This window comes from Falco punctatus, assembly GCF_963210335.1.
Source record: "Falco punctatus genome assembly, chromosome: 6".
Classification (NCBI taxonomy): Eukaryota; Metazoa; Chordata; class Aves; order Falconiformes; family Falconidae; genus Falco; species Falco punctatus.
The window spans coordinates 77,532,887-77,544,816 of record NC_137585.1 but is presented as its reverse complement, the minus strand read 5'-3'; the positions used below and the strand labels follow the sequence as shown (position 1 = coordinate 77,544,816).

The following is an 11,930-nucleotide window of genomic DNA, read 5'->3' as shown; positions in this document are numbered from 1 at the left end:
ACTGTCATTGGCCAGAAGAGTCCCTCCCCGCCCTTATTAGCCATGCGAGCCACGCCCCTCCGCCGCAAGCTTTTTAAGCCCCGCCCCCCCCGGTTTTTGGGTGTTTCAACCCCCCCCCGCCCACATAGGGTACAACGTTTTGGGGAGGGGTTGAGCTGGGATAAGGAGGGTTTCAAGGACCGCCCCCCCAGGCTTTGGGGTGTTTCAAGGCCCCCTGCCCCCATATAGCTACTGTACAACATTTTTGGGGGGTGGTTGACACCTCCCCATCCCCCCAGTTGAAACAAAAAGGGTTTCAAGGGACCCCCACCAGGTTTAGGGGTGTTTCAACGCCACCCCACCTCCCCCCGGGGTTCAGGAATAGTTTACCACCCCCTACTCCCCTCCGTGAATGTGCTTTGGGGTGTGTGTGTCCCCCCAAAAAAGAGCTTGGGGATGTTTCCCAGGCCACCAGGTCACCCCCTCCCCAATAGTGTTTTAGAGAGTTTCAAGGCTCCCCCAACATGGGCTCTGGGTGGGGTTCGAGGCCCCACCACCACCACCACCACCTGGGGGCCACTCAGGGGCAGATCCATCTTGAAGGTACTTTAATGAGTATGAGCAGGCCCGGCCCCAATATACCCTGCCCCAATAAGCCCCGCCCCTGCTCCTTGGGGACCCCCGGAGGCACTTCCAGGGCTGGGCCCCCAGAGGTGGTTTCAAGGGTCCCCCCCAGTGCTGGGGGCAGTTTCCAGGCCAGCCCCCGGACCAGCAGCCCTCTGGTGGGGCTCCTTGGGGGCAGTTTCGAGACCCCCCCATGAACCCAGGGGGGTTTCGAGGAGCTCCCGGAGGGCCCAGGGTGAGGACTCGCTGTCCTCGCTGTCCTCGCTGTCCTCGTCCTCCTCCCGCAGCATGCGGCGCACCGTGCGGGACAGTGTCAGTGGGTCGCACCTGGGGGTGGCCCAGGAGGGGTCACAGTGGCGCCCCCCAGAGCCCCCCACTAGCCCATACAGCCCCCCCAGAAACCCCCTTTATCCCATAATCCCCCATACAGCCCCCTGGATGCCCCCACTATCCCATAGTACTCCATACACCCCCCCAGAGCCCACTACCCCATAATCCCCCATACAGCCCCCCCCGAGCCCCCCACTATCCCATAGTACCCCATACAGCCCCCCTGAGAGCCCCCACTATCCCATAATCCCCCACATACCTCCCCAGAGCCCCCCACTATCCCAAAGTAGCCCATATACTCTCCCCAGAGCCCCCACTATCCCATAGTACCCTATACACACCCCCAGAACACCCCACTATTCCATAATCCCCCATACAGCCCCCCCAGAGACCCCCACTATCCCATAATTCCTCACATACTTCCCCAGAGGCCCCCACTATCCCATAATCCCCCATACAGACCCGCAGAGCCCCCCCACTATCCCATAGTCCCCCATACAGCCCCCTTGAGAGTCCCCACTATCCCATAACCCCCCATATACCTCCCCAGAGCCCCCTGCTATCCCATAATCCCCCATACAGCCCCCTGGATGCCCCCACTATCCCATAGTACCCTATACAGCCCCCAGAGCCCCCACTCTTCCATAATCCCCCATACAGACCCCCAGATGCCCCCACTATTCCATAGTACCCTATACAGCCCCCCAGAACCCCCCACTATCCCATAATCCCCCTGGCCCCATACAGCCCCTCTCAGACCCATAGGGAACTATAGGGTGCTGTAGGGTGCTACTAGAGGCCATGGGGGGGCTATAGGGTGCTATAGGGATCTGTAGGATACTACTAGGGGGCATGGGCGTTTATAGGGGTCTGGGGGGGCTACAGGGTACTACTGGGGGGCATGGGCATCTATAGGGGACTACAGGGGCTATAGGGTGCTGTAGAGGCCTATAGTGGTTATAAGCTGCTATGGGGCATATAGAATGCTCTAAGGGTGCTGCAACAAGGTTGTAGTGCTGCAATGGGAAGCTATAGGGTGCTATGAAGGGCTATAGGGGCACAGAGGGAGTGAGAGGGTGCTGGAGGGGCTATAGGTACCCATGAGAGGGATATAGGGTACTACAGGTGGCGATAGGAGCCCATAGGGGGTTACAGAGGGACCTATAGAGGTGCTGTGGGGGGATACAGGGGGACTATAAGGTGCTATAGGAGGGCTATAGGGGCTCAAAGGGAGCTATAGGGGCCCACGAGGGGGGAGCTACAAGAGAACTATAAATAAACTATAGAAAGCTATAGGGTAATACAGGGATGCATAGGGAGCTATAGGGGCTCATAGCTGGGCATATAGGTGGGCTAAAAGGAATCTATAGGGTGCTACAGGGAAGCATAGGGACCCATAGGTCCTAGGCTATTAGGAGCCCATAGGGTGCTATAGGGGTGCATAGATACCCCTAGAGGGTCACAGGGGGCTATAAGGAGCCCATACGGTGCTATACAGACGCATAGAGAGCCCTAGAGGGGGATAGGGGTCTATAAGGAGCCCATAGGGTGCTACAGGGGCTCATAGAAAGCTCTAGAGGGCCACAGGGGTGTATAAGGAGCCCATAGAGTTCTATAGGGGCCCACAGAGAGCCCTAAAGGCCCATAGGGTGCTATAAGGAGCCCATAGGGTGGTACAGGGACCCACAGAGAGCCCTAGTGAGTCCTAGATGAACAAAGAGGTCTGTAAGGAGCCCATAGGGTGCTATAGGGTCCCACAGAGAGCCCTAGTGAGTCCTAGATGCACAAAGAGGTCTGTAAGGAGCCCATAGGGTGCTATAGGGTCCCATAGAGAGCCCTAGGGGCCCATAGAGGTCTATAAGGAGCCCATAGGGTGCTAAAGGGGCCCACAGAGACCCCTAGAGACCCACAGGGGCTATAAGGAGGCTCTAGGTTGCTATAGGCGCCCATGGAGGGGCAGTGCCGGTCCCCACCTGAGGCGAGCCCGCAGGGCGGCCACATGGCGTGCAGTGGCCGCGGCCCCATCCCCGACAGCCTCAAGCGCTCGACGCAGGCAGTGGCCCTGGGCCTGGGCACGCGCTGTCCCAGCGGCCACCGCAGCCATCCGCTCCCCCAGCGCCCGCCCCAATGCTTCGCTGGCCTGCGCCTGTGGGTACACAAGGCACGGGGTGTGGGACATGGGGACATGGGGCATGGGGACATGGGTCGTGGGGACGTGGGGACATGGGACATGGGGCATGGGGATGTGGGAACACAGGACATAGGGACGTGGGGGCATGGGGACACAGAGGCATAGGGCATCGGACATGGGGCATGGGGATGTGGGGACATAGGGTCATGGGACACGGGACATGGGACATAGGGCATGGGGACACGGGGACATGGGACATGGGGATGCAAGGACACCGGGCATGGGGATGTGGGGACATGGGGACATGGGGCATGGGGACAAGGGGACACAGGGCATGGGGATGCAGAGACATGGGGCATGGGGACATGGGTCGTGGGGACATGGGACATGGGGCATGGGGATGTGGGGACATGGGGGCATGGGGACACAGAGACACAGGGCACGGGGCATGGGGATGCAAGGACAGAGGGCATGGGGCATGGAGACATGGGACACGGGGACATGGGGCATGGGGATGCAGGGACACAGGACACAGGGCATGGGGATGCAAGGACACGGGGCACGGGGACGTGGGGACACAGGGCATGGGGATGCAGGGACATGGGACATGGGGCATGTGGACACGAGGCATGGGGATGCGGGGACGCAGGGCATGGGGGTATGGGGACATGGGATGCAGGGACATGGGGCATGGGGACATGGGGATGCAGGGACACGGGGCATGGGGACATGGGGACATGCGTGAGGATACAAGGACATGGGGACATAGGGCATGGGGACAGGGGGACACAGAGACATGGGGACACAGGGATACAAGGACATGGGGACGTGGTATGGGGACAAGGGGACATGGAGACATGGGGCGTGGAGACAGGGGGACGTGTGGTACAGGGTTGGGGGGGACATGTCATGTGGGGACATGGGGACATGGTGTAGGGACACAAGCATGAGGACAGAGGGACACATTGTGTGGGGACACAGGGACATGGAGTGTGGGGACACAAAGACATGGGGACAGGGGGACACAAGGACATGGGGACAGGGGGCATGGGGACACAGGGACATGGGGCAGGATGACATGAACACGGGGGACATGGGGACATGAGGATACACGGGGACACCGAGGACATGGGGGCTCTGGGGTCACGGGGTGGCACAGGATGACATGGGATGACACGCCTCCACGCCGCCCTCCTCCCCCCTGGCCAGGGCCCCCATGGGACCCACACATGTGACGTCACCCCCCCCGTGACGTCACCCACGGGTGACAGACATCCCCCCACCTGCAGGCGGTAGCGCTCCCCCCGCAGCCGCTGCTCCTCCACCTCCATCATCAGCACCCGCAGCCGTCGCCCCGCTGCCCGCGCTGCCCGGCTCAGTGCCGCCCGCGCCCTGCACCCATGGGTGCCCCACGTCACCCCACGGCATCTGTGGGGTGACCCACGGCACCCACCCCCCAGCCCGGTGCCACCTCACGCCCCGCATCCATGGGCAGCCCAGGTCACATGGTGTGTGGGGGGGCGGGGCATGGGACCTGCTGTCACCCCACGGCATGTGTGGGTGCCCCATGTCACCCCATAGCACCCATGGGGTGCCCCAAGGCATCCAGCAGCACCCGTGGGGAAGCCATGGGGGTACCTTGGGGGTGCTGTGGGAATACTGGGACAAACTTGGGGCCACCGAAGACCACCCTGGGACCATCTTGGCCACCCTGGGCTCACCCTGGACCACCCTGGGACCATCCTGGACCCCCCTGGGGTTACCCAAGACCACCCTGGGGTCACCCAGGACCACTCTGAGACCATCTGGACCACCCTGGGGCCACCCAAGACCACCCTGGTGTCACCCAAGACTGCCCTGAGACCATCTCAGCCACCCTGGGCCACCCTGTAGCAACCCAAGACCACCCTGGGGTCACTGAGGACCACCCTGGGATCATCTTAGGACTATCTGGACCACCCTGGGATCATCCAGGACCAACCTGGGACCATCTTAGGACTATCTGGACCATCCTGCGGTCACCCAAGACCACCCTGGGGTCACCTGAGACCACTCTGAGACCATCTGGACCACCCTGGGGCCACCCAGGGACCATCTTGGCCACCCTGGGGCCACCCTGCAGTCACCCAAGACCACCCTGGGATCATCTTGGCACCATCTGGACCACCCTGGGATCACTCAGGACAACTCTGAGACCATCTTGGCCACCCTGTAGCTACCCAAGGCCACCCTGGGACCATCTTGGACCACCCTGGGGTCACCCAAGACCACCTTGGGGCCACCCAGGACCCACCTGGGACCACCTTGGACCCCCCTGGCGCCACCCAGTCCCACCCTGGGTCCCCGGCTCACCCGGCCTCACGGTGCAGGAGCTCCTGGAGGTGCAGGCAGCGGGCACGCAGGGTGGCCTCGGTGGGGCCGTGGGGCACCCCAGGGTGCTGCAGCCGCTCCCGCAGCACCCGCTGCTCCTGCTCCAGCTGGTCCCGTGCCCGCGCTGCCTCCCGCGCCTGCGTCCCCGCCGCTGCCAGCGCCTGCCGCAGCTCCTCCACCTGCACCCATGGGGGAGGTCAGCACCCACAGCACCCATAGGTGCTCCCTCTGCCCCTATAGGTGACCTGTGGCCCCTCCCCATCCCACCCCATGCATCCATCCCTCCATACGTACCCCCTCATCCATCCATCCATAGGCACCCTCACACCCCACAGGTGCCCCCTCCCTGTGCCCGTAGGTGCCCCCATACATCCCACCTTAGCGCTCCTATAGGTGCCCTTATATCCCTCCCATCTGCCCCCTGCATAGCCCTATATGTCCCCCCCTTGTCCCCTCAGGTGCCCCCCATGCCCCCTCCATGTTCCCCCCATACCCCCCCCCACAGGTCCCCCTACCATGTCCCACATAGGTGCCTTCACACCCCCTATACCTCCCCCCTATACATCCTCCATATGTCCCCTGCCATGTCCACAGGTGTGCCCAACCCCCCTCCCAGCCTCCCTCTAGGTACCCCACATGCCCCATCGGTGCTCCACTGCCCCCCATACATCCCCCATAGCTGCCCCCCATAGGTGCCCCCCATAGGTTCCCCCCGCCATGGCCCCTATAGGCACTGACCTGGGCCTGGCGCTGCTGCAGGCGCTGTTGCAGCACTTGGTTGTGCTCCCGCAGCTCGTCCAGCGCTGCCTGCAGCCCTGCAGGGTCCCGGCCCCCCCTGCACCCATAGAGGCTATAGGGGCTGTGGGGGGACACCGAGGGGGGACGGGGACCGCAGGGGGGCTATGGGGGATGTGCCGGGTGGGGAGGGGCTACAGGGGCTGTGCTGTGGGGAATATAGCAGATACGCTCTGGGGGCTATAGGGGACACGCTGTGGGAGCTATAGGGGATGCACCATGGGGTCTATAGAGGACACGCTGTGGGGGCTATAGGGGATGCACCATGGGGTCTATAGGGGACACACTGTGGAGGCTATAAGGGACATACAGTGGGGGCTATAGGGGATGCACTATGGGGCCTATAGAGGACACAGTGTATGGGCTATAGAGGGGACACCCCATGGGGGCTATAGGGGACACACCATGGGAGCCATAAGGGACCCACCCTGGGGGCTATAGGGGATGTACCACAGGGGTGCCCTATAGACATATATAGGTTTGTGGGTGTGGCCAGGGAGTGGGCGTGGCCAGGGAGGGGCAGGCACTCACGTGGGGCTGGGTGGGCGGGGCACGTGGGCAGCCATGTCATCCCGCTCCTGCTCAACCCGCCGCCGGGCATGCTGGGCTGCTTCCACTGCCTGGGAGGGGGGCCGGGATGGACACACCCACCCGCGCAAGAAGCCGCTCCCACCATACCCAGCACCCTATCCATTCACATAACCCCACCCCATTGATCCTTAGCCCCGCCCTTCTGACTTTTACCCCTGCCAACATGTCCAACAGATGCGCTCCTAGTTTCCATAGCCTCGTCCATTGCACTTAGCCCCGCCCCATGCCCATTAGCCCTGCCCCATTGTTCCTTAGCCCCTCCCTTCACCTTGGCCCCGCCCTTTGTCTTCCTTAGCCCCACCCCACTTAACCCCACCTTATATTAGCCCCTCCCTAATTTTAGCCCCGCCCTTTGCCTTAGCCCCACCCACCTGCCGCAGCTGCTCCAGCTGTGCCTCCTTGGCACGACACTGTAACTCCGCCTCCTGTGCCCGGAGCTCCACCCCTGCCCGGGCAGCACGAGCTGCCTCCAGCTCTGCCCACAGCATATGCCCCGCCTCCTGTGGGAGGGGCTGTGTGAGGACCACACCCACTGGGTCTGGAATGGCCACACCCACCCAACAGGCCCCACCCACTCCACTAAGCCCTGCCTTCATCATAGGCCACACCCCCTCTAACCACGCCACCATCAATCTCATCAGAGGCTCTGCCCCCTCCCCAGTCATGGCCCCACCCACCTGCTGCTGGCGCAAGCGCTCATAGGCCCGGTCTCGTGCCCGATAAGCTCCGCCCACCCGGGCTTGGGCTCCACCCACTGCGATTTCCAGTGCCCGCAGGGCCCCGCCTGCTGCCAGGCCACGCCCCCTCTCCGCTGCCAGGCTCCGCCCCAGTGCTGCCACCTGTCAGGGGTGGGACCAGGCTGTGAGTGACAGTCCCATGTCCCGCCCAATAAGGTGATGGACAGCCCTGTGCTCCGCCCCTTGGATGATGGACAGCTCCATGCCCCACCCATTTGGTGATGGGCAGCTGTATGCCCCGCCCACTGGGTGACAGACAGCTCATTGCCCTGCCCATTGGGTGACAGACAACTCTATGTTCCGCCCATTGGGTGATGGACAGCTCCATGCCCCGCCCACAATAACAGCCACCCACCCACCCCACCCACCCACATGACTGACACCTCCAAGCCCCGCCCATTGCCATGACTGGCATCCTTGTGAGCCCCCAGGGGGTGGGTCTGTGACTGACAGGAGCTCACCACGCCCCCCACACGGCCCCGCCCACCTGGCTGCTCAGGTCCCGAAGCTCCTCCTCCAGGTGCCTTCGGTACTGTGCCTGGGAGGGGGACACCAGGGGGGTGACAACAGAGGGGACCCCGGCATTGGGGGGGGGGATCCCCCAGTGTCCAGGGAGAGGTCCCCTGCGCCCAGAGAGGGTTCTCAGGCACCCAGGGGGGATCCCCAGGCGTCCAGGGGGGTCCCAGCCACCCAGGGGGGTCCCAGGCATCTGGGTGGATCCCCAGGCACCCAGGAGGGTCCCAGATGCTCAAGGGGGATCCCCAGGTGCTCAGGGGGGATCCCAGGCACCGAGGGGCGTCCCAGGCACCCAGAGGGATCCCCTTAGAGTCCCATAGGTGGGGGAGATGTGGGCATACCCCACACACAGGGTGCCCTCGGGGAGGGGGGGGATAAGTGTGTGTGTGGGGGGATGTCCAGATTCCCGGGTCCCTTCCCACGGTGTGGGGGAGGGGAGCCGAGGGCTCCTGGGCGCCTGGGCTCCCTTTTCCCCGCCCCGTGCCCTAATTCCAGTCTCGGGTCTGGCCAGGGGCCAGTGAGGCCGGGGGAGGGGGCGCCTGCACGCCTGGGTCCCGGGGAGGGGAGCCCCAATGCCTGGGTCCCCTAGGTGGGGGTTCCCCAAAAAACCTGGATTCCCCCCCTCCCCCACACCCCTGAGTCCCGTCCTCCCGTATTGGGGTGCTGAGGCTTCCCAGATCCCTGGGTGTCCCCCTCAGGACCCCTGCATGTCCGTCCCCCCCCCCCCGCCCAAGCACCTGCTCCACCCTCCCAGACCTCTGGGTGTGTCCCCCCAGATCCCTGGGTGTCCCCCCAAGCACCTGGGCCCCCCTCAGACCCCTGGGTGTCCCCCCCACCAGATCCCTGGGTGTCCCTCCAAGCACCTGCCCCCCTCCAGACCTCTGGGTATCCCCCCGCTAGACCCCTGGGTGGCCCCCTCCAGACCCCTAGGTTCCCCCTGCCCCAGACCTCTGGGTCCCACTCACCTGTGCCAGCCGGGGGGGCCCACATTGTCCCCTGTCCCCCTCGTCCACCATGGCACAAACTGAGGGGGGGGCCCTGGAACAACACAGACTGTGGGGAGACCCCCCAGTAAACACACCCTCCCCCCCAGTAAAGCAGTGGCAGCCCAGATACCTGGGTCCCTTGCTGGGGAAGGAGCAAGAGGGAGGGTCCCCTGACAGAGGGGGCACCTAGTTCCTCAACACAGCAATGAGGGGAGGCAGGGATGCTGGGACGCCTGGGTCCCTTTATTTCTTTGGGGGGGGGGGGCAAGATGGGGGGGGTCCCTGGTAGAGGGGGGACATAGTTCCTCAACACAGCAATGGGGGGGGAGGGGTGCTGGGACGCCTGGGTCCCCCCAACAGCTGCTGATGTCCTGAGTCCCTTTTTTGGGGGGGGGAACGGGGGTGGGTGGGGGGAAGGGGGGGGGGCTGCCCGGACGCCTGGGTCCCCTCACCTGCTGCACGTCTGTCCTGGTGACGCTGAGCCCAGGCCTGTGGGACACGGGTGACCGATGGCCGGGAACTCCTTGTGCCACCCAGGCCGCGGGCACGGGAGGACCCAGGGGTGTGGGCCCCTCCCCCCCCCCCCCAGGCTCTACCCACAGGGCGTGGAGCCCGCCCCCGACGCCCCTGGGGGCACCCAGATGTCCCAGATCAGTTCAGCTCCACCAGCTCCTACCTTTGAGCATTGTCACCCGCCCTTGCCGGAGGGACTCAGAGGGACACCACCCTTAGGAACCCAAAGGCATCTGGGCACCTCCCTGGGGCACCCAAAAATGTGGGTGTCCCCCCTCCCCCCCCCAAGGGATGGAGGTGTTGTAGGAACCTTCATGGGGGTTACCCTCTGCACCGGGGGGGGGGATGGGGGTGGTGGTGTTGTGTCATACAAAAGGGAATCTGTACAGAGTGATGTCATCACAGGTGAGAGCGGAGGAACATGGGATGACACGGGTCAACACGTGTCAACACAGGTCAACTGGGATCAACGTGGATCAACAAATCAACACGGGTCAGCATCATGACATGAGTCAGCACAGGTCTACATGGGTCAAAATGGATGAACAGAGTGTGACATGGGTCCGCATGGATCAACATGGGTCAACACAGGTCAACATAGATCAACGCGGGTCAACACATTTCAACGCGGGCCAACAATAAAAAGCAGCAGAGATGAGCGTGGGTCAACACAGATCAACATGGTCCAATATGGGTCAACAAACACGGGTCAACAAGGTTCAAGACTGCATCAACACGGGCCAACACAGACTGACACGAGTCAACATGGTGTGGCACAGGACAACACGGAGCAGTGGCAGGGGACAACATGGGTCAAAATGGAGCAACACAGGGTGACACAGGTCAGCATGGAGCAACATGGATCAGTGTGGGTCAACACGGGTCAAGAAACACTGGTCAACATGGACTGACAGGGGTCAACAAGGAGTGACACAGGTCAATGTGAGCCAACATGGGCCAACACAGACTGACAGGGGTTAACAAGGGGCGACACATCAATGTGGGCCAACATGGACTGACATGGGTCAACAGGGAGTGACACATCAACGAGGGCTAACATGGGCCAACACGGACTGACAGGGGTCAACAAGGGGTGACACAGGTCAGTGTGGGCCAACACGGGCCAACACAAACTGACACAGGTCAACAAGGAGTGACACATCAACACAGGCCAACATGGGCCAACATAGACTGACATGGGTCAACAGGGAGTGACACAGGTCAACATGGGCCAACATGGACTGACATGAGTGAACAAGGAAGGGATGACACATCAACATGGGCCAACACAGAATGACATGAGTCAACAAGGGGAGACACATCAATGCAGGCCAACATGGACTGACATGGGTCAACAGGGAGTAACACAGGTCAATGCAGGCAAACATGGGCCAACATGGACTGACAGGAGTCAACAAAGAGTGACATAGGTCAACACGGGCCAACACAGACTGACACGGGTCAACAAGAGGTGACACATCAACGCGGGCCAACATGGGCCAACATGGACTGACATGAGTCAATAAGGAGTGATACAGGTCAACGCGGGCCAACACAGACTGACAGGGGTCAACAGGGAGCAACACAGGCCAACATGGGTCACCGTCACACAGGACAGCACTTGCGGGATAGCGAGTGCTGCATTGCAGAGGGTGGGGCTCTGACATGGCTGTGACGTCACCACCGGGCAATGGATGACATCAGAGACAGAAGGGAGCCAACGTGACAAGTTCCCACTGCGCCAGGGCCCGGAAGTGACATCACCAGCAGGCAAGTGACATCACTCGTAGAGAAGAATTATCCCTGACCCCGACCAACCTCTGACGTCACCAAGGGCCCAGGAAATGATGTCATCAACTTACCAGGATGCATGATGGGCCCAGCCCAAGCAGTGAGGTCATCACCAGAGCAGGAAGTGATGTCACTATTGCATGACGTGATGTCAGGGGCCAACCCAGAAGTGCCACCACACTCCCAATGGGCTGTGACATCACCAACAGCCCCTACGGGAGTGCTATAGGGGCCCTATAGGGAACCCTGGGAGGGGTCTATAGGGGATCCTTGAGCTCATTGAGATCCCTATAGGGGTCTATAGAGGATACCAGCCCTATAGGGATGCCTGGAGGGGGGGTCTATAGGAGATCCCTGAGCCCGTAGAGATTTCTATAGGGGTCTATAGAGGATGCTGGGTCTATAGGGATCCCTGGGGGGAGTATCTATAGGGGATCCTGGTCCTATAAAGATTCCCATAGGGAATCCCCAGATCATCTCTGTGCAATCCATAGAGTCCAGACCTCATGGTGATCCCTAAACCCACAGAGATCCCTATAGGGGTCTATAGAGGGTGCTAGTCGTATA

At 62.1% G+C, this 11,930-nt stretch overlaps 1 protein-coding gene across 4 annotated transcripts; it reads right to left on the bottom strand.

Moving 5' to 3' along the window:
• Nucleotides 1–159: 159 nt before the first annotated feature.
• MYH14 (myosin heavy chain 14) lies at nt 160–11,549 on the bottom strand. Of its 4 annotated transcripts, none has more exons than XM_080391835.1 (11): nt 11,435–11,549; nt 9,039–9,111; nt 8,045–8,095; nt 7,498–7,659; nt 7,192–7,320; nt 6,761–6,849; nt 6,173–6,269; nt 5,417–5,613; nt 4,348–4,456; nt 2,907–3,079; nt 160–930 (listed from the first exon to the last, which is right to left on the bottom strand). In XM_080391835.1, the coding sequence occupies exons 2-11, from the start codon at nt 9,087–9,089 to the stop codon at nt 699–701; spliced, it is 1,290 nt and encodes a 429-aa protein (XP_080247961.1). In that variant the 5' UTR covers nt 9,090–9,111; nt 11,435–11,549; the 3' UTR covers nt 160–698. The 4 variants fall into 4 exon arrangements, with proteins under 4 accessions (XP_080247961.1, XP_080247960.1, XP_080247959.1 ...); XM_080391834.1 differs by lacking the exon at nt 11,435–11,549 and adding an exon at nt 9,512–9,630; XM_080391833.1 differs by lacking the exons at nt 9,039–9,111; nt 11,435–11,549 and having other exon boundaries at nt 8,045–8,765.
• Between the last annotated feature and the right edge of the window lie 381 nt (nt 11,550–11,930).